Source organism: Anopheles bellator, chromosome 2 (genome assembly GCF_943735745.2).
Source record: "Anopheles bellator chromosome 2, idAnoBellAS_SP24_06.2, whole genome shotgun sequence".
NCBI lineage: Eukaryota > Metazoa > Arthropoda > Insecta > Diptera > Culicidae > Anopheles > Anopheles bellator.
This window is the reverse complement of record NC_071286.1, coordinates 12010617-12033208: the sequence shown is the minus strand read 5'-3', so window position 1 is coordinate 12033208 and position 22592 is coordinate 12010617. Positions and strand designations below refer to the sequence as shown.

Sequence of the window (22592 nt, the reverse complement as noted above, 5' to 3'; positions counted from 1 at the left end):
GGCAACAGAAGTTCCGCAAAACTACATCCCTACCACGAGACAACGAGAATGTGTTGCCGGCCACGACTGATTTTCGGTTCGATGAAACAGCATTTTAACCATCACATAAAATTTTTAATACAACGTACTCAGTGCTCTGGCGGGCAGCAAAGAACCGGTAATACTGTTCATGGTTCGGGGACAACTGTTGCCATCCCCTTTGTTTGGCTAGGAAAAAGAGAAAAAATGTGTGACGTATTTGACATGTTTCGGGAGGCCCGGCTTTTGCGTCAGCATATGCTACGGTGGTGGGTTAGTTTCTCCAGCATCGAGCCACGACCGACGCACAGGTTACACTTTGTTTCATCATTTTTCATAGTTTGGCGCTCACGTGCCCCGGAACGAAGCGGAACCGAACAGCTTGGCGCGGTGTCGAGCATTAATCACCCAGTCGGACCGGACCATGTCTGCGTCGTCTGATGCAAATCCAGCCAGTTGTGACTGTGCGGCCGGTGCGTCGTTATTGACCGAGGCCTTAGCATTGAACAAGGGAGAGAAAGACCCGGAAAAAAACCTATGATGTTTTAATGTTTTTATGTTTGTTCACGATGATCGTATCCCACGGAGACTGGCTGTGGCGGTAGCTTGTAAAACAATGATGATGACAGTTTAGCGGGTGATGAAATTGAACAAATCCGTGACGTGCTGACGGCGCAATTTGGCTGCTGGGCAGTGAAGGTTCAGGTTTTGGGGTTAATGGAGAAAAAATCAAACAGTTTGTCTGGCGTAAGATTCGATCAATCAAATCGTTCGATGGACCCTTCAAACTTCTCCCTGTTTGTTTGTAGAACTTGCGTGGCCTGTGGCTTGTTCTGTGTGGCCGCGCAAAAAATCTTAATTATGGCGACGCCTGGCCGCTATCAGATTGCGTCAACGCGTGGACTAAAGTGAGTTTTAAACGCCATTTTCTACCAAGCGTTCCGTAGGCAGAGAGAGCAAAAATGCCAACCAAAAGTCCTTTTTCAATTTTGCTGCCGTCACATGATGCCGTGGAACCGAAACTAGGACACAGAGCCGGCCAGCCAGGCTGGCCGTGCAGTGCGCTCTTTCCTTCGCATTACCCGCTCAAATCACTCTCGCTCGCTCGTTGCTGTCGGTTCCCGAGGGTCTCAAATGGCGTTCCAGGGAGCTCTGCCCCGCCACCGTACCGAAGTGAGAGTGAATCTGGGGCCCAAAATCGGATGGGCTCTCCCTGGTAGCCCTGGTTCTCGGGGCTCCGGTGTTGAATTTCTCTCCGACGGATCCAGAGCCCGAAAGTGAAATCGCTGCTGCTCGCGGTACTCGGTTCCCGAGGCATCCTTTTGCTGCACAACGCCAAAAAAGTTGTGCCAATCTTCTTTTTGGCACTGGCGAGTTTCGGTAGCGCTTCCAATAGATTCCCTTTTTTTGGGGAACCCGCCAGGCCCGAAGTGTGTCCTCTCGGGCGACGGAGAAATCGCCGAAAGCTGGAAGAAAACCGAAGGCATGAGAAGGCATGAGAAGGCATGAGAAGGCATGAGAAGGCATTTCGCAATTATGACGAAACACGGGTGCGAGTTGGGCGAACAAATTGCCGGCACAAACGATGACGACACAAGTGGCGTTCGGTTCGTAATCTCTCACGGCTCTCGGCCCGCGACGTTGCGAGTCCAACCGAAGCGAATTTTGATGACGACATCAGATGCGGCGCAACACACCAGAGTAGCGAAGGCAGACGGCAGAGTGGGGACTTTGTATCGAAGAGGCGGACATGTTTAGTTTTAGGAAGAATCTACGGACTTTTTCAATGTTTTATGTGTAATACACGCGTTCAAGTATTACCAAGTAAACCCTTTTAGATATTTTAAGGTATTTGAACGCCTGAGCTGTACCTTCTTCATGACACTAAATGTTAAAATGCATAATTTTAAATGCAAATATCGAATTTTTGATAAAAATTGAATGCTTTATGAGTGTGGGAAAAGATATAAAATGATCGAGGAGCTTTACACATTGCGATAAAATTCTTTCATTATACAAACTACCTTATAATACATATGCCTTAAAAGAAACACATATTCAGTAACCCATATACTGCACATTGAAAAGGCATGACAATTGAACAAAGTAGAATTCTATACAAAGGTATATTCTGAAAGGGTAAACACTTATTACCTTTACATTTACTTGTATTAATTGTACATTCGATTGTTCAAATGCAAGATAGTTAGATGCAAGAGAGAGTTTACCTAAATAAGTGAAAAGGCAAAATGACCAGGCGCCTCCTTATGCTTAAAAAAATACAGACATTCCTTCTTCTTTAAAAAAGCCTAACTGACGGATCGGGACGGACGCAAAACTTACTGAAAATAGTTTTAAATTACCTTAATTTTAACTCGAATGGCTCGTTTAGGTGAAGCAACGCGAAGGATATTTTTTAATCTATTTTAGTATAACTAAAATCCTCGCCCTTAAAAGTTGCTTTATGACCACCTTTGCCCCATAGTGGACCGGCCCCACTTTGTTGCGCACCATTATTTGGCCCTAACCGTGCAACAAACAACTTTCAGTGTAAAGCGCCACACGAACACACGAAAAAGTGGCTGCAAAACAAAACCTTCGAACGGATTGCCTTTCGGAGCATTTCGGTAGCGAATTTGCAATCACGCAGGCCGCTTGCTGGTGTGCGTATACCGCCGTCGTCGTGTCGTGCAACACGCACCACCACGAGACACGGAGCCGGAGCAAACACAGAAACGGGACCGGAGCGCGAGCGCCAATGGCCCGCGGTTCAGTTGAAATTCAGTCGTCGCCGGAGCAACAACTCAAGCTTTCGCGCTCTTATCTGTTCTTTTTCTCCAACTTCCCCGGAGCCGTCCGGTTTGCGGTGCGGTGCGTGCGTGCGTAACACAGTGTGTGGCTCTTTAAGCTTGGCTTCCTTCACCACCGACCCCCTGTGGACCCTCTGCTCCCTTTGCTCGCTCTCTCTCTCGTTATCGGTTCTTATCGGAAATTCGCATGGCAAACGCGCGGCCACACGACGACAACACGGTGGTACTGGAAGCGCCGCACCGGCGGATGATAGTGTGACAGTGTTGTGAGCAGAAAGATGGCTGTGGCCGCGGAACTTTCGCTGCAGCCATCCAGGGCCCAGTGAGACTCGGTTCCGCCTCCGGTGGCCGGTCCTCTGACGCGTTCGTGTTAGTTCCTGCGGTTGGTTATCCATTACACACTCCGAACGACGATACGATGGCCATTAGAGCCCTTTTCTCTCTCACACACGCGCACACAAACACGCTGTTCGCCGTTTCTCGCTCGGACCCTCGGACCCCCGTTCATTCTTAATTGTGTGTCCTCCATAATTCGGGGACCGTGTTTCCGTTACGCTATCATTATTATCTCGATTACCGTGCCCCTTTTTCGCCGGGGGCTTCGGGAATGCGGGTTGCGAGGGACAAAGTCCGGACCCCACGCGCCGCCCGAGGGTTTGCCAATTTTTGTGTGGCCCGATGACAGCAGCGCTTCACTGATTGTTTTCCATCATCAGCATTCTCTGTCATGCGATCGACAATTTTGACAACTCTGGCACAACGCGAACGAGAGCGCGCGCTGGTGCCGTCTCGTGGCCGTTTGTTTACCCTTTTCCTCGAACGGATTTTTACGTTCAGGAGGAACCCGGCAACTTTTGACGAACGTCGTGGTCCCGTCACGCGAAAAACCGGTTTTCGGCGGCGACCCGATCAGAGCGACGTTCTGGAGGCTCCCTTCGAAAACCCGTCCCACCCGTCGACGGAAGATTGCAAATTTTCGGCATCGATCGCCAAGTGCTAGAACTCGCCCGGATCGTCACCGGCTCGAACTGAGGAGCATCGCATTGATTGCAATGAAGTGCTCGCCTCACTCGCTCACTCTCGGGGCTCGGGGCTGGCTCAGATGTTCGGCTGTTATGCAACCCCCCGAATTCGATGATTCGACGAGCGGTTAAGAACGGGCAAACCGGGCAGCACCATCGCGCACGGACAGGACTTTCGCCCGCGAGCCGCGAGCGCGGTTTATGCAAGAGTGACGCGCAGTCTGTCGAGCGTACCGGTTGTGTCCGCCTGTTGCATTCGCCCTTTCCGTGTTTGATTTGCTGTTGAACGAGGCCGCGGAACCCGTGGCGCGATCGAGTGAAGTGCAAGTTCTGTCCGGACTGTCAAGCCGCGGTTCAACAAATGGTAAACCGTAACCGTGCGCCGATGGAGAAATGCCCTACATCACAGTGACGGGACACGGAGAGTGCGAGATAAGGGGTGTTAATAAACTGGCCACTGAGGTGATAATCGCCGTGCGCTGCTGATAGAGATATTAGGGCGAACGAAACGGAGTGCTGAAGCGCTCGTGGCGGTGTCGTTGCCAAATTGGACGGTGATATAATAAACAAACGGAACGGGGTGGCAAAGTACGCCAAACGTGATCGAGTGATCGGTGGAAAGTTTACATAATCAACAGCCAGCACCTCCTACACGCGGACACGCACGTGTCACGCGATCGATCGCCAGTGCTCGATCTCGTTCTTTCGCCCCCTAGACGGGCGGGGCGTGTGCGGATGATCACCCCACAGACGAGGCCCATGGAGGATGGAGACTTGAAAAATAGGAAGAAGGTGATCACACAAACACACACCATCTAGAGAGCATTGCAGCCCGATGCACTGCTGCGTTGCACAGCGCAGCGCGCATCGTCGTCGTCGTCGTCGGTTGGTTCGCCATGCAGTACCGAAAATAGACGTCGACGAATGGTCCAAGAATACGCCGCTAACCGTGGCCGTGTCTGTTACGTCTCGGCTCTTCAGTTTGGTTCCTTTCTTTTCGATCCACCGCCCAATTCGGTTTTGATGGGTCCTTAATGACGAACGATCAACTACGATCGATGCACTTTGTGCACGGAATTGCGTGTTTCGTTTTCGAACTGGACGCGGCGCGATCGTCGCCACTTTTAATTAACGTCCGTCCGCGTGCTGGGTCGCGTTGCCATTTTTGCTTTTAAGCGGCTTAAGGACCCCGCCAGAAAGGGAGGGTCATGTGTACGCACACTAATGATGTGCAGTGGTGGCCCCTTTTTAGAAGCCTCCTCCAAATACGGCGATTAGTACAGTACGAGGTGAACACGCTAATCACACACAATAATGTGCGTCGGATTTTGGTGAGGTTTTTTTTTTGCCCCACGCTCTCTGGTGCCGGTTCCAGCGCCAGGTTCTGATGCAAGAACGCAGACACAGTAGCGGCATGAAAAAGCATACCAGTAACACACTTCGTTTGCGCTCACCTCCAAAGACCTGTGACGCAAGTCGAAACCTCGCCCTCTCGCGCACCGCGTCACACGGCTGGCAGCTTGTTGTGTGATTTTAATTCAATCATTGCGAGTTACGTCTTCTCCGGGTCGTTTGTTAATTTGTGCTCGGTTGGTGTGATGCTGCACGGGGTTTTGTGGTGAGAACACACGGCACAGCACAGCGCAGCACAGCTCGCTCCGCTAACCGGGACTTATTTGGGTCCGTCGTGTGTTCGGGAGAATTGGTCCCGCGCGGAGGCTGTTAATGCTTTCACATAGTGCAGCAACGGCGGACAGGGGCCACGGCGATAAGCCCCCACCCCCGAGGAGCAACCCGAACCCGCCTGACGGTTACCAATTATTTCGATTGCGTTCCCTCCGGGACCTCACTCGACGGACGATAATAGGCCCGCGCGTACACCGAGGAACTGAGGCATGAAACCTTACCTTAATCAGGGCGGGCGAGAGAGTGCGAGAGATTGGCTGACGAATTCGCGACGTAATCAAACCCCCAGGTTTCCCTGTCACGTCCGGACGAAATGATTGTCAGCTGGTGAAGCATGCTTTTGACTTTCATTAACTTCCCCGGGCGTTGGTGCTTCCGCGGTTTTTGGAACCAGCGGCGCCAGTCATCAGCTCGGTTGAGGCACTGTTTAAATTCTCGTCTCGTACCATCGCTGCCAAGCCCGGCATCCTTTTTGTGATGAGCGTTTTTTTTTTGGTGTTCCTCAAATTGTTTCCGCTTCCTGGAAGCGTGTCCGCGCGCGCCCTGCCAACCTTGGCTCGCGCACCGTGATTGATGGGATACTAATAGGCAAGAAACCGTCCGTTCGTCGAGCCATTCTTGTTAAATTGAGTGACCTAATCTGCAAAAACAATCAACAATATCTCATCCCGGCGGTTCGGAGCCTAATTTTTCAGACGACAACAACTACGTTGACGACTGTGTCTTCCTCCGCTTAGAGCGATTAGCCCGCCATCGTCGCTGTTCCTGCCTGGCGCTGGCGCATCAGCCCGAAGCCTACACAAAATTATCAGCAATGGACAAGCCAATTGTGTGCTGGAGAGATTTTCGGAAACAACAAAATCAACGACACACCACCAGCAAACTCGGGTGGGGTGTGCTGATAACTGGTGGTGTGTGACCCCTGCGAACAGACACAGCATAGGGCGTGGGTCAGCGGTCTCTCGCTGACCGACCGCCGATGGGTGACATCCGCGAGTTGACCGTAAGATAATGCAAATGAGGCACCACGCAACAGGCTTTAGAGATGGCATTATCTCCGTCTGGTGACCGTACCGTGCCATGCCGTTTAATCGGAAGGACACACGCCGCCCATGTGTGCAGATTGTCTATTGGAACCGTCGGTGATAATAATTAAATAATAAGAAGGAGATGCCCATCAGGATCAGGAAGGGAAGAATAGCAATTTAACGATCTTCTAACGATTCGTGTTTGCCAGCAAACACGAAGCGCGCCTGGAGCTTCGCCATCGAACCACGTGAGTGCCTTGTGCCGATGGCGTATTTTTTGCACTCCTCGCATCGCCCACATTCACGCGATCGCTACCTGGCTCCGCGTGTTGTGTATGTTTGTTCCCAGTTCCCGGTTCCACCGCGAGGAGGGGGAATCGTACACATTAGATGGGCGCAAAAAAAAGCGCGATGGTGTCTATTTATTCTAAACTAACTCCCTCTCACCGCCAGCAGAGAGCGGCCAATTCGGCCGTCCGGCCGAAGCGGCATGCATTATTGCGTCGCGAATGGAGAAGAGCGACGCTCTAACATGGCCGTTGAAGTTCCGAGCACATATTTGAGTTGGCCAGCGGCCGCAGCAGCAGTAGATTCTCAAATCAACGCACCACTTGTTCGGTCCCTTTTCGTGGGCGCGTCCCCAGTTAACGTCATTTGCGACTGGCCACGGTGGCCGACTTGGAACGCGACTCGCCACGACGACGACGACGACGACGAAGGCACACTCAATAACGATTGTGTGCGTTCCACAATTGCATCAGAAGATAAAGAAATGGCAACTCACCGCGCGGATGACGGGGCGCGCAGCGCAACGTGGCGGCACGTGTTCCGGCCCGGTCCGCTGTCTCGCGCGTCCGTGGTCCGTGGTGGTGGTGGAGCCTCGATCAATTCAATGCCGCGCCGTCGTTTTCTTATTTCGTAATTATTGCAATGGGTCGGTCGGGTTACAATAGGGGTTCCTCAGGACTGGATCTCGTCGCGTGATCGCGTGAACGCCCCGGTGATGAGCCCCGCCCGGCGCGTACCTTCACTGCAATCACTAATGCCACACAATACTACGCCGGGTGTCGTGATCCGCGGCAGGCATCCGTTCGGCGAAACAATTATTTCCATCTTCTGCCGTGTTTCTCAATACCTTGGTTACCGGGTTGGAACGTTGTGTCACGCATCCCAAACCTTTTGGGTTGGTCAAAAAATGCGCCCCCCCCGGTTGTTGGGGGTGACCCGGTCTTGTTTTGTCCCCAACTGTCCCCAGGTTGGAGCACGGGACGCACGGAACCGATTCGGGGCAGCTTCCTGCTCGAATTGTTTAGTTCTGGGGCGTGATGTAAGCACATGTTTACATCGTTGTGCTGGCTGGCCAGCCATTGGATTGCAACAGCAAAGATAGAAGAACAACCCACAGTTTGCACAGCCAACAATCCTCGTAGCTTCCTCGTCGTCGTCGGTTCTCGTGTTGTGGTGTTTAAATTTAGCAACTCTTTACCACGCTGTCGGTCGCCTCATTAAAGCGGCCAAACAATATATGTTGCTCCCACAACTCATCGATCCTCTCCGATTAGAGAGTGTGTCGGTCGGTAGAGACACTAGGCATTGGTCCGATCTTGACCAATCGTGTGTCGTGGTCGTCGGGTATTAGCATAACAAGTAAACCGAGCACGCAGACTGGCATTGAAAGTGCGCGCTTCATCGCGGAACAACGGGGCCAATGATGCTTTTCTCGACCTGCTGTGCGTGCCACTTTGTTGCAAAGCAAGTATCAACCTCTTGGCGATCGAAACTAGAGTCCTTCTGAAGGATGAATTATCGCTTCTGAAAGCTGCTGGTTGGAACAACAAAACCATTCACAAACCGGATCGAACCGGGGGGAGACTCAAGTGTTGAACGCTCCCGACAAGTCCTGGCAAAATTAACCTCCAACACTTGTGACCTCCTAAATTGTGGCTAATGGCACCTGGGACCTCATTTTTGTTGATCTTTTTTGCTACAATCACATAGCTTTCCGATCGACCACACACTGGCCATCGGTGTTGAGAGTAGCAACCGAACGAACGAACGGCGTTACGGCTTCGGGGGCTCATCTCTCGCGCACTCTGATCGATGGGGGAAAATTCGCGCAAAAGAAGCACCAGGAAAAAACGGCGCGCATCGCGCGCGTTGCTTTAAAAATAGCAGCCGCCCGATGGCGAATATGTTGCCTACCGACGACGGAGACACACAAAGAAGGGAGGCCGTTCGGTGGTGATCTTTTAGAGGTTCGGCAAGCAAAAAGTTGGCGTAAACCGAGAGAGCGAGAGAGAGAAGGAGAGAAAAATAAAAACGATGCCCGCGTTAAAACGCTACCGAAACGCGGGTTGGCGAAAACGCAAAAAACCGATTTATCTGCAACTCTGTTTATTTTGGCCTTTTCGGCGGTGGCCATGGATCGCGGATTTCGTGCATCGTACGAACGCGTGTCCGGCACGCACGCAAACCGAAGACCAGAGGCCAGAGCCGGGCGAAAGAATTTGCGGGAGTTCTGGGAGGTTCTGTAAATGCAAATCCCCGGTCTATGACAACAATGAGCGCGCGCGGACAGTTATTGTCGCGCAGTGGCATGAAATGCGAATAACTTTTTTTTTCCTAGCCCACACACCATATGTCCGCTCGGAACGGACTGAAGAAAAATGTGGCCACAAACACCGAGTTTGCTTGGGCCTCTCAGTAAAGATAAATGTTTTCCACCGTCCGTTTCTCGAGCATCGAGGTTTCGTCTCCTGCCTATGTGTGTGTCCGGGTGGCGGCTCGAATTTTCGCATTCTCACGAAACGATGACCCCGGTTGCGCGGGTGCCCGCAGTTTTCAGCAAATATTTTCACGGTGAAGGCCAGCAGGCCACGGGACCCGGCCATCGGCTCGTTCGCTAATCACTCGCCCTTGGGAGCGAGTGAGAGTTCGGCATGGTGGTGCTATGTTTGTCCCCGTGCTGTTGTTCACAGCTGATGATGGCGTGTTGCCGTCGCCGTCCCGACAAACTGACCGACCGATCGAGAATTATCAGCACAAAGATGAACTCCTGATTCCTTGACCGAGTCCATGCACGACGACGTGTCTCGTTTCCGATTCCTTTTCCCTCAAGCCATAGTACATTTTAAAAATGTGAACAAAACTCGTGATACGTGATGAACCTGGGGAGCGCTACGCGTGTGTGTCTGTGTGTGAGAGAGAAGGAGAGAGCCTGTGACACGTCCGGTGCACTTGCTCCCTTGCTCACTCACTCACTGATCATCATTTTGTCAACCTGTCAATTTGCAGTGGTGTGGAGAACGAAGATGACATTTTGTCGTGCGCTCAGCTGGAAGCACGTGAGCAGCAGCAGCGCGAAGAGTGCACAAGTAGCGCCGGAAGTGATACCGTGTGTAGCAGCAGCACCGAACTTCTTGTCACAGGACAGCAGCCCCCGAAGCCCGTGATCCTACCAGTGGCGGGTGGTCCTGCCAGCGTGCTAGTGAAAGTGCCAGCAGACGAAGAAACGATTGCAGCAACACAGAAGGCGAACCACGGAATCGAACTCGTTTCCAGCGAACCGTTGGTGGTCAGTGCGGTCAGTGTTGGTGCTGGTGAGGTCCTCGACGCCGGCAACGTGGTGGTGTGTGTGAAGCAACCCAGTGCTTCCGAACCAGCAGCGAACCGTATCCTTCGGGAGCAAAACTGTGCCAGTGGCAGCGTCGGTGGTGTTGTTGGTGACCTGATTCCACTGCAGAAGGCACCACCCACCGCGACCGGAAGCAGCAACCGTCGTCCGGTGTGTGTTACGGCGTCCATCTTTACCAGCCTACCGTCGGCGGTGGCCTCGGTGGTTGGTCCGACCGCGGCCAAGTCTGCGGCACCGATCAAGCGCGAGCAGCAGCAGCAGCCCCAGCCGCAACTCACAGCCGGAACTGCCGGATCGCTGCAGTCCGTAACGGCGAAACTGTTCGTGACGCTTCCTCCGCCGGCCGCTGGTGGTGGAAGTGGTAGTGGTGGCGCGGGCAACAAACCCCAGCACGCCACCGAGAAGATCTTCGCCCCACGGACGGAAGATATGAATAAGGGATTCTTGATGTTCTCCGAGGAAGAGCCTGGCCTGACAAGTAAGTAGCGCCCGTAAGGGCCCTTTCTTAGCGTTAGCGAGAATTGATTCCCTTTTTTCGATACTTGCCTTTGCTGAGAGCAGAATGTTTAGTAGACAGCGGAGTTAATCAACTTAAAGTTATGGCTTCAGCTTTATACACCGTGGCGTTGCTCATTCTCACTCACTCTTGTTCATTCTCATTCATTCTCACGTCGTGTAAGCTGGAGGCTCTTGATGATGAGATTTGTCAATGGAGATTTAAACAATCATAGTAGTCGGCATGGTCCCATTAATTTTATCTTATTATGGACCATGCGTGAGATTCAACACATAAATTTATGTGTTTGCAATGTTGTTGAAAATGATTAAGATTTTCTTTTTTAAGGAAAATTCCTACACCAGCATTTGGTATGTTTCTTTTTCTTTTCCATCCGACCTAGTAAACAATATCCTTCCGCCCAGAGAGCCGAACACACCCGAGTTTCCATCTTCTTGCGGTGTCCTGTTTTCCCAACGGAAAGCAAACTCCTTCGGCGAGCACTTTCTATTTCACACAGCAGTGCCAATCCGTTCCCATACCACCAGGCGCAATGTCGCCTTCCTCTCATCCTTTTCCCGAACGAGAATGGCGAAAACATCACGACGCGCCATGTGGACTTCCGGTGGCAGTCGGGAGACCGTCTCCTGTTTCTATTTAATGAGCTAAAACGATGGCCCCGAGCACTGTTCCCGGGGATGGCCTGCTGTGTGGAACCCTCCCGTGCTCTGGTGCAGGACAATCGGTTCCCCGCCAAAAGAAGAAAAAATAAAAGCAAATCCGCCAGTTAGTGACAGCCGCACAAAACCCGCAACGAACGCTGGCGAACGGAGCACAGCCAAGTGGTGGCGTCACGTGATGAAAGCATAACGACTTTTTGCCTCTGGCTGGTGGTGATGGCGGCGAACACTGCTAGTTCCCACGGAGCGCTGCGCTGGTGGGAGCCGTCGATGAGGGATTCCACGCGTGCCTCCGGCAAGGGAACTTTTCCCTGCGAACGGCGCTGTGACGTTCCGTTCAAAGTTTGGCCACTGGCGACCAGCACCGAATGCCCACGAGTCCCGGTTTTTTTTTTCGCCGGCGAACACTGCGTAAAGCTCCTCCGCTAAACTGACCTAGATTCCCAGCCCTGCCGATGGGGCTCGGGTTCAGGGTTTATGTGCTATCCTTTCGTCGTCGTTCCCGGCTAAGGGGCCCACGCCCTTCGGGAATGGTTCGCGCGGCGCAGCAAACGTCGTCGGTATCATCTTTTCTCGGGAATTGGGCTGCCTGCTGCTGATTGCGACGATTGTTTCTGCCCTCAACTGGCCTCAACTTGACACTCGCAGTCGTCCCACTGAGACGACATCCTTTCATTAGGGTATCCCTCCCGGAAGCATAGGCTGCTGCGTAAAAAGATTACAGACCTCATCGTGAGGTCGGAGAGGAGAGCATAATAAATTTCGGTTAATGATTTTCCATCGCCCAGAACGGCGGTGGAGGTGGGTGGAGCCGTCCGGCGATGCGCCCCACAAACGGCCGTTCTTGGAAGCGTCTCTCGAATGTCCTCTTTTCTAAGCCACGGGTGCGTCCTGCGAGGCTTCATCTTGCCGTTTTCTGTCCTCGTGACACGGAGGACGCTCGGTGGCTCGGCTCCACTTTTATCGGTTAATCTTTATTCATCTTTCTCGTTTATCGTATTATCGAGCGACCATCTAGCATGATTATTAGTGAGCTACGGCTACGGCTGGTGAACGCAGAGAGAGACCCTCGTCACACTGTGCGGTACTCGGGTTCCTACTTGCGTATCACATTTAGTGTATTCCGCTGCTCGGCTCGGCTCGAGCATCTCGTCCGAGATAAAGTTGGGATGAAATTTGAATTGAATGGGGTACGAAAAGTTTGAGGAATGACTAATGAATGAAGCGGCCAGGTCCTCTCGAGTGCCTGCCTACAGTGCCGGGATGCCGCCTTCTTCCATGTTGTCTGTCAACGCGATTACGATGACGGTTGACGTTTTAAGGCTCTCTCTCCCGCTCACTTTCGAGCCTGTTCACTCGCCATATTTGGCATCCGCAAAAATGACAATTTATTCATCCTTCACAGAGATGGAAAGCCGCGCACATATAAAGTAAAGCTCCACCGCACATTTTTTGGCATCAAATTCGGGTGAAGTAAAGCGAAAGAAGCTGACCGACTCTCGAGAACCAGCCTCTCCGGGATGACGGATGGATAGCAAAAAACGGGCTCCAAAACCCAGCCCATAACCTAACATAAGTGTCCCGTGCCGGGAAACGATTTGTAGCGCGTGTTTTAGATTCAATATCAAACCTCTCCCCGGCGTACACTAGGCCGCCTGTGTTCCGGCCAGCCGTTTCTCCGGCGATGTCCTTCGCCGAGCGCACCCGTCATTTTCATATCACGCCATTATTTTTTATATCCTCTTCCATTACACGCGACGTGCAAGATTTCCGGTTTTTTGGGGATCCCGTGACCCAGAGAACCAGGCAGAATCCAGCTCTTGAGTTTTGTTCTTATTCGTTCTCGCGGTGCGCGATGCGCGGTTGGTTATGACGTTGATGGCTCCGTGATGTCATCGAGAATTTGATGAATAACGCCATCGCCCTTTAAAGTGTGACAAGCCAAGTGGAGAAGGAAATAATCAAGATGTTTTAAATTACCGCACGACACCATCGTGGTGTCGAATGGCGTACTTGTCTGGCAGCAGTAGAGAATCGCCTAAATTCTTGTAGGACCACAAGGTTACACGGTTGAACCGGTGGCCCTGTTTATCGCCTGCTGGTGTTAAGCTTCTCGCACGGCCGGTTTGGATACCCTTTCGACCTGCCAAAGGGTTCGCTCTCGCCAATCCCATTGCGATTTGCTGTCTGTCTTCGGGTGACATCCCAGCAGGCACTGCACACACCATAGCAGTCGTCGATGTGTAACTCTTCTGACAGCTGCCACTTCTTACGTCCGAGATCCGTCGCTGCCGAGGGCCGGACTGTTTGGCGAGTGATTTAGCTACTTCGTTAGAAAGTGGCTAGTCCCCAGTTAGGGGACTGTGCCCTAAAAACTTTACATCACTGGGACTTTCGCATCTTGGGTCGCACACTTCCTTACTTTAGGGCGCCCAGCAGCTCACACACTCAGGGTTCCCCTTCCCGGTTACGGTACGGTGCCAACACGCGGATAGAAACCGGTGCGTGATTCCGACGCACGTGCCGCCATCAAAAACGGGTCCGGACGCAGAAAGGACGAGAAAAGGTGGCAGCCCAGAACACCCTTAAACACCGAAATAATCATGTAATTTGAATATTCAAATCAAAGTTCACCTTCAACGTCCAACCGCCCAAAGCCTACTACTGCCTACGGCGACGACCTTTGAGTGGAAGATAGAAATCTCTTCGAGACCGAAAGCACCGGAACTTCTGAAAAGCTTTATTTTTATACAACGAACATAGAACAAATTTCCCGATCCCGTGGCCTCGCGCACCGCACGTGTGTTCATCAGCTCAGAGTGTGGATTTCACGTGGCCTTTCGTTCCTTCTCGGCCGAAGGACGCACGGGGGCGTGATCGTCAACAGCGATGACGCCGCCGTGCGCGCTGTGAATTTTGACATCACTCTGTCAAGGACCGAATCTCGATTCTCACATTGTTCCCGATCCGATTAGGAGCTACCGCTGTGCTGTGCCGTACATTTCAATACCAACCAAAGTCGAGTACCTGTTTGCCGTTTTTCTGGGCTGGACACAGTTCTTCCGAGATGATGATGATGGCACGACGGGGGTCAGTTCATCGTAAATGCTGGCCACGTAACGGTGCTTAAGCCGCCGGTCTTCATGGTGTTTTCATAATGCAAATCGTTTCCAACGATCATCGTTCGGGGCGATTCCGGCGAATTATCAAATGGTAATGTTGTTACAGAAAAAACTGGTGCTCTCTGCGGAACCAAACTTCCGATCCTATGCGAGTGCTCCTATGCCCATGGGGTCTCGCGAATTTTATGACCGCTTGCGCCTGGGGGAACCAGGCGTTATTATGATAATGGTCTGGTCTCATGTTTTTCCCTTTTTTGCTCTTGTACATATTGCATTTAAATAGGGGTTTCTTGCATCATGAAACAGTTTTCCTGTTCCCGCCTTATAACATCTCGAAGCAATTCTCGCTAACTTCAACCACCTCCGACCACCTTCCTTTACTAACTTTTCTCCGTCTTATCGTGTGCTTTCAGTGCTTAAAGATGAACCGGACGATCTAACGCATCTGGCACCGACCGCGGGCGATGCGTGCATACCGCTGGAAGAGTCGGGCACCTTCTTCAACGAGATTTTCGAAGACTTCATCATACCGGACAGCTACACCCTGCTGCAGGACGAACTCTGCTCGCTCGACTCGCAGGACACGCGGCTGGACTGTGGCCCGATGGTGGTCCAGTCGGCCACCGGGTCCGGCGGCCCGGTGTCCGCTTTCCGTTCGCTTGTTCCAGGAACCGACACCGGCAGCACACCTGCGTCCGGAACCGGCGCGGGTGGTGGCACACAATGTACCGGCCCCCGTACGCACCAGAGCGTACACCACCTGTCCCCGACCACCACGTCCGCATCGCCCACGTCCTCCGTGTCCCTGTCGTCGTCGTCAGTGCCATCGTCACCGAGCGGATCGCTCCACTCGTCATCGCCGTCGTCGTCGTCCTCGTCGTCATCGTCCAATCCCAACTCTCCGTCGGCCACATCCGGGCTCGGTTCGTCCGCCTCGAGCACGGTCTCGACCGTCGATGGGCACACCACCATCCAGAACACCACCAGCAACGATCCGTTCATCAACTATCGTGACGAAACGAGCGAGGTCAGCCCGTCGCCGCATTTACTCTCGCCCGGTATCTCGAAGGTAGGTCCTGGCCAGGGGGAGAATCTCTCCCAAACTTCCACTACTGGGCCGCCGATCACACGAAACCCCGAATCAAAAATCGAATCAGTAGTACGAAGCCCTCTTGGGGCCCAATCAACTTACGGCCTCGAACGTAGCGAAGCGTCACCAATCTTATGTCTTACGCGGGGCCAAGAATTCTGCAGCTCACGCCTTAATCTGTACGGGGAAGAAAGTGCCCCTTTCGCCGTAGGTCCTATCAGCCCGTTAGAACAGAACATCGGGCCGCGCAGTCCGTGGCCCGTGCGTGAACTCGGAAAGTATGGTGTCTTTCGCCACGGGGCGCCTCCTTGCGTTATCTCGCTCTGGCAACGAAAGCCCGACCGTAGGGTTGCTGCAGGGTTAGGTTAGGTTCGAGGTGTGGCGGAGCACCGCCAAACTGGACGGTGTAGAGTGCATATACACCACCACCTCTCACTGATAAGGTTCACCGCTGATGTCAATTAGCTTATCTGCCGACTGACTATTCTGTCTTTTTGTTTTTTATGTGCGGTTGAAAACGGTTCCTGGTGCGCTGGATCTTCCTGTCACGCCACGAATACATCTGCAGCAGATTTTGACGGCACCTCAAACTCCTCGCGATTCGTTTGAGCAAACCCCCCTGGCCGAGAAGCGCTTATCAAGATGACGGGACACGGCTATCGGCCGAACGGGCTGTGACGATTATTAGCCGATTCCGATGGGTGCACGAGTTTCACCGGTGGCTTGCACTATCAGCCGGCCGGCTGTTTACGACCGTCAACGATTACCCAACTCAGTTCCGTATGCTTGTTGGCCCCTTGCTCGTCCGGAGATACTACCGGACCAGATACGGGGCTTATCTGACGATGATAATCGTACGGGGGGCGCGCGAATCGAGCGTTATGCGATATGTGTTCCCTTATGTTAGTTGGTATCGTGGAGCTGGCCGATACCACACCTGGTCCACGAAGTGGATCATAATCTGGCCGGCGGGCATCGTTTAAATTCGATTACGATTGTGGCTCGCCAACCCGTCTCGGCTCGATCCTGATTGCCTTCACCTAGTATCGCCTAGTAGTAGTGGTTGTTTCTAGGGCCACCTCATTTGCCTTGAGGCGTTTCAACGCCATCCTTGCCGCTAGCTGCGCTACGACTGGTCTGCCTGAAATTCCGTGTTGTTTTAGCAAAATTAAGCTGTATCAAATTAGCCGCCTACGGTTCGACCTGGGTGCTCTGGGTCAACTTCAGTTTGTTTTAGTGATCGAGGTTGCAGCCAAAGCAAATACGGCGCTCCAGCCTGGTAGCCACACTACACCAGTTCAATTAGATGTAATTAATATATCTCGCGGCCACAGCGTCGTCAACGCTTCGGATCGACTTGTTTCGCGGGAACAATTAGCGTTGCGAGCTGCGCGCTACGTTGCGGTTGGTTGGTTTTGCGTGAAACACGCGGACGTTTTGCTGTCGTTGGTATTGTTGGGTTTATATTCCATCTCACCACACCTTAGAGGGTAAAGACAAGTAGCATTGCAGCCACTTCCGTGGGCCGCTACTGCACGCAAAGGCCACGCATCGGAGCGACGGTGACGTGCTACGGTGTCACGTGCTGCAAAGTATCCTTTACTGAAGCAACTTATGGTTCTAATTGTTTTGCTTGCCGCCCGTAGGCTCTGCCCATGATGGATGCGAAACATTTGTCAGCGGCCTGTGGCGCTGTTCGGGCAGGACCCCACCTTGCCCTAACGATATGCGGCCCACCTGAGAGAACGATCTAGATTGAGTTATGACTACTGTTTGGGCCGGGCACCGCATTACGCACAAACTAGTAAACTATCAATCTTCGCCCAACGTAACCGGGCCGAGGCCAGGCGCTATTAGCTTTTTATTAATTTTCACGGGGCATTATGTTCACGTCGTCGCGATTAGTTTGCTAACCCGGTGACCCGGTGGTGGGTGAACCTTTTTTTTAAACAATCAAATGTTTACGGCCTCTTGATTCTGGGCTTCGGACCGCTTGGTCTTTTGGTTTGGCACCGCACACACGTACGCGGTTCTTATCCTGGAACACCTTTTGGAAGAAATGGTCCTTCCCACGCACCCGACCCGGTGAGCGCGTTGATTAGGGACACGTGACGAACATTTGCAATTTGTCAGATTCGCTCCTTGGCCCCAACGCGCGCTGCTAACCCTTTTCCCTCCCAGGAATCCCGACGGCAGCGTAGTAACGGGCGATGAAAGTTCATTTTCGCAGTACTTCTCTCGGGTCCTTTGGGGCTCAAGATGGGCAAAATTGGCATCAAATAACCGTCTCCGTCGTGGTTGGTACATCCATCACCACTACACCTTTGAAACGGGGACGCCACTGTCGGAATATTTAGGTTAGGAATGCGACTCTGGTGCGAAATAATGGGACACCGGCATTGGGGAGGTTTGGGCGTGGCAGCATGGTCCAGGTCGTTCCTACTTCGGAGCTCGTAAAAATTCAGCGCACGTTCGACGAAGAAGTAGTGGCATCTTTTTTTTTTCGAGGTAGCTAACTGTGTTTACCAAACTCCTCGTGGCTGACGGAGGGCGCTGGAAAGCGAAAGCTCAGCTGTGGCACGTGAGGCGCTTTCTGTACCTACCTACCGAATTGTCACTGCAATCCGATTTTTGATTCCGTGTGTCACGCAGTGGCTCAAAGCTGGGGGCGGTATTGATTATAGCATTGATTGAACTAACTGTAACGTGTTTACCCTTATCTCTCTCTCTCTCTCTCTCTCTTCGTTTTAGAGCCCTGAAAGCAGCAGCCTACCGTCGCTGTGCAGCCCGAACGGTTCGCTACCGGAGGACGAACTTGCATTTATGAGCCTTAACATGGACGAGCTTGACCTTTCGATGCGGGCCCCGTACATCTCGATGAGTGAAGTGGATGATCTGCCGCTGCTCACCTCGGACGATCTGCTGTGGGGGGCAACGGGCACCGGCCTCGAAGGAGGGGCCCCGGGTGCCTCGTCCATCGGCAGCGCATTCGGGCTGTCGGGCAAATTCTTCATCAAAGACGAATTTACTACCCTTGCTGGTACAAACGGCGCGGGCAGCAGCAATAACAACCACCACACGCCGGCGGTCACTACGGGCCACCGCCAGCAGGAGCACGGCCTCATTACGGACGTAACGATCGGAGCCGGAAGCAGCGTCAGTGCCACGAACGCATCGTCTGACAATGATGCCAGCACTGATGACAACAAAGCAACGCTGACGGGAGTTGCCACCAGCGCACCGTCGTCGATCGACTCCAGCCTAGCGGCTCTACTGTGTGGCGGCAGTGTCATCAGCATACAAACGGAAACGGCAAATCTAGTGCCCCAGCACAACACCGGAAGCAACAACAATCAGATACTGATAGCGCACGCAATACCACGATCCACCACCACCAATTCGTCAAATCAGCAACAGCAGCAACCACAACACAATACCACCCATCAGTCACTACAACAGCACCAACACCACCACCACCACCAGCACCAACACCACCAGCAGCAGCTACAGCTCAGCAGCGGGCAACAACCGGAAACAGGTTCTAGCACCACCACCAAGCGCATCAAGCTCTCGGAACAGGATAGCTTGCAGCAGCAGCAGCAGCAGCAGTCGATGGTTGTGATACCAACGGCCAGCGTGAAGCTATGTAAGTGAAGTGCCTGTGCCCCGAGAGCACTACTACGGGGCGTGGAAAATTGGCCACCGAAGCCCCGTTGTAGATGAGTGTAGAAATTAACCGGTATTGGGTAGTCCCATTCCGGGTGGTGTGAAACATTCTGTACCAAATCGCCCAAGGACGCGCGTTTGACGATCGAACAAGCATAACGGAACCGAGGCTCGGCCACGTAAAGTTATCTTTAGACACCTCCTAACGATTTCACACAGCGATCGCATCACCCCACCAATTAGCGTACCTGGTGCCCTCCACTGTCGAAGTGATAATTGGTAGCCACCGGTTAAACGGTGCAAATGGGTGCACATTGGCCTTGTGTAAATGGTGCAAAACACAGCCACCAAACAGAGGAAGCAGCGCTCGTCATGGTCAGGGCCGGCGATGCGATGGAGATGTCATTCGGCAAGAATTCGTGTCATCGAGGTGACATCGAGTGGCACCTATTTGTTTGAGAACGTAATTCGCACCTAATGCCCATAACAGTCTGTTTGGTTATTTTCGTAGAATGTGGCTTAAATTGGAAACCGGTGAAAGACCACCCCGGTGAAAGATGTACCTTTTGACAGCAGCTCTCCATTGCTCCATACGTCCACCGCCATGGTAACCAGCGCGGTGTACATTGATCATAGCGCGCTGCACGCGGAGAGATCGTATGCCATTTTAATTTGGCCGAAATGGTTTTCTTCGAAAACCCCGTATTTGTCGTCGGGTTTCGCTTGCCGGCACGACGTTACTTTGGGTGTTTCTTTTTTCTCCGTACTTTCTACCTCGCGTTCTTGCGCGGCCCATCCATCGCACGCTCTTTTATAATGACACCGCGCAGCGCCGCCTTCGATCCTTTAGAACGCGAAAATCGAGCACTGCGCCCGCTAAAAATAGTTCCCCAATATTGATGGAGCACATCGAGCGAAGCGACGGTAGAAGTGCGTCCGATGGAAGCGAGACTACCGCATCCAAAGAGGAACCGCCCACGGAAGAACCTTGCACGCGCGATGTTCAAACGGGTGCCGAGAGCGCCGCAGAAGTTATGATGATGGGATGGATAGAATGGGATCGGTTCAGCTGATCCGGTACTAACTAGCGCCGTGTTGATTTCCATCTTTGCGAGCGGCCAAGCGGTGGGCCGATATTTTTAAAAACTTCCACCGCGTGACTCGCGTTGGATCCGCGAGCCACGACGAGCGACGTCGCTACATCCGCGTCGCGCTTCGCTGGTCCGCGGCTGTGTGGCCCAAAGGGGCAGGGTGGATCAGGATCGCATTTCACCGACGACGACGATGACACTTTGCATCGAATGCGGTGCGGTGCGTATTGCGGACTCCGGCCTCCGTCCGGGACTCTTCAGTGTTCTGTTACCGAACTGTTCGTTCCGCTGCCGGTTGTTTTTTTGCCGGTCACGGGTTACCCGTAACGGTTCGGTTACAAAACGACAACAAGGGTTGGTGTGCCGCAAACGTGTACGGTACATCCGATTGAGTTTCCCTAACATAGTCCGCGCGGAGCGTCCGTTGCACGAGTTGCATCGCCGCGTTCTCGGTGTGTGGCGTAGATTTTTTTCTCCCTTTAAATACACAAACGCCTCGCTCTCTTCATCGAACGGTAGGCGGTAGACCCATATCCGTTGCTGGCGGGAGTTGCAGGGAAAATGAAAGTGAAAATCCCCACGTGGGGCGTGACGGTGGCGCAACGGAATGAGCCGAAAAGAAAGAGAGCGCGCGCGGCACCATCGCGCAGAACACGAAAATAAACGGGAAATTCTTTTTATATCGCAACGCTCCCTCCACATCCATCGATCGTGGCCGCGCCGGATCGTTGGCGTACGGGTCGCGCCGGTTCACTAAAATCGATCGCCGTTGCCGTCGTTCGTGCGAGTTAGAATTGCCAAACGCACGCCGGTATTACCGCTGCGTCTCTCTTTCGAGCGGAATGGATGTCCCACGGGGGAACCTTGCAATCCTTGTTTGCCCAATCCCCACTCGCGTTGTTATGCTGCTATCGGTACAGAATGTTCCACACTAACCTAAGCCCAACACACCAAACCCCGTGTGCCGTCTAACCCACCATAACTGATTTACGTGCATCCTTTTTGTAGGCGACACGTGGAAGTTCGACGACCTGCTCCAGCTGAACGCAAGCGACGGAACGACCAGCAACAGTGTCACCGGCAAACTAAACGCCCAGCCGCCCACCAACGCCAGCAGCGTGGCTGCGTCGTTCGCAAAGGCCGCCACCACCAAAAAGGCACCGACCGGTACCGGTGGTTCGTCCATGAATGGCAACAATAAGCGTCCGAACGATGGCACGGGTGAATCTGCAACCGGAAACGCGTGCAAGCGCCTGAAACCGTGCGCTACCACCGGCACGTCGGCCCCGCAGCTCCTGCAGCAGCTGATGGCGCCCTCGCCGTTGCCACAGAAGCTAAAGTCTAAGTCGCGGCAAGCGCAGGAAGCAGCCGGTGGCCGCTGGCCAAACGGTTCGGCCAACGGTGCGGCGGGCCTGCTACAGGAGCAGTCCGGTAACTCGGTGCTGATGAACCTGCTCGTCAGCGGTTGCGACGTAAGTGCGGGCTACAGCTGCTTTCCCCGTCCCAGCAAAGCGGCCAAGGCATAGTAGAGAGTGAAACGGGGACAGCAGGCAGCTCCTAGAAGAAACTCCGAAAGGTTGTCGTTGTTGAGGGTGTAGGGCGCAGGGTGAAAAGGGCACACCGGAGTGGGTTGAGGCGCGTGTTGTTGGGGGTCGCTAACGTCGTTACTTAAATGTGCGATTCGTGTACACCTGGAAACACAAAACTCTCTCTCTCTCTCGGACGCTCAGAGACCGAGTTCGATCCTACTGAAACAGAGTGCGCTCGAAGGGCTAGGAAATAACGAAAGAGACAGCAGTGAGGGCGCAATAATAATAGGGCTCACGCGAACGGAGTAGCGAAGTGTAAAACCCAATTACTGTGATAGTTGATATAATTTATAGTTTAAAAACGGAAAAAAGTCGTACAGAAACACAGAAGAGAGACTAGAGGGCGGCGCGGGCACCGATCAAGAGCGGAGCGGAGCGCCGGCGGCGTTGTTGAACAGTTGAACAATTTTAGCGCGTAATCAAGAGAAATCAAGACAAACACGACACACACGCAGAGAGTGTGTTGGGAGAAAGCATGGTGTCACAGAAACAGAGTCGGGTCTCGGGGTCTCGTCGGGTGGTCACATTGGCTGCTGTCTAGTACTGGAGGTGTAGAGCACAGTTGCTGCAACTGATGCATTCGCAGTGTGGCGAAGCATTCGCAACGCAGCAACCCTTAAAGGTCGGTAATTTAGTTCGTTTGTACGATCGTCCGCTGTT

General features: G+C 53.0%; 1 protein-coding gene across 1 annotated transcript in view; it reads left to right on the top strand.

The window, feature by feature from the left end:
* LOC131206996 (protein similar-like) overlaps window positions 1-22592 on the top strand; it is a 109039-nt gene that overhangs the window by 77035 nt on the left and 9412 nt on the right. Inside the window, exons 7-11 of the mRNA XM_058199603.1 lie at window positions 9859-10676; window positions 14910-15106; window positions 15245-15565; window positions 18338-19232; window positions 21352-21863. Of these exons, the coding sequence (XP_058055586.1) occupies window positions 9859-10676; window positions 14910-15106; window positions 15245-15565; window positions 18338-19232; window positions 21352-21863 (2743 nt within the window). The remainder of the gene's footprint in view (window positions 1-9858; window positions 10677-14909; window positions 15107-15244; window positions 15566-18337; window positions 19233-21351; window positions 21864-22592) is intronic.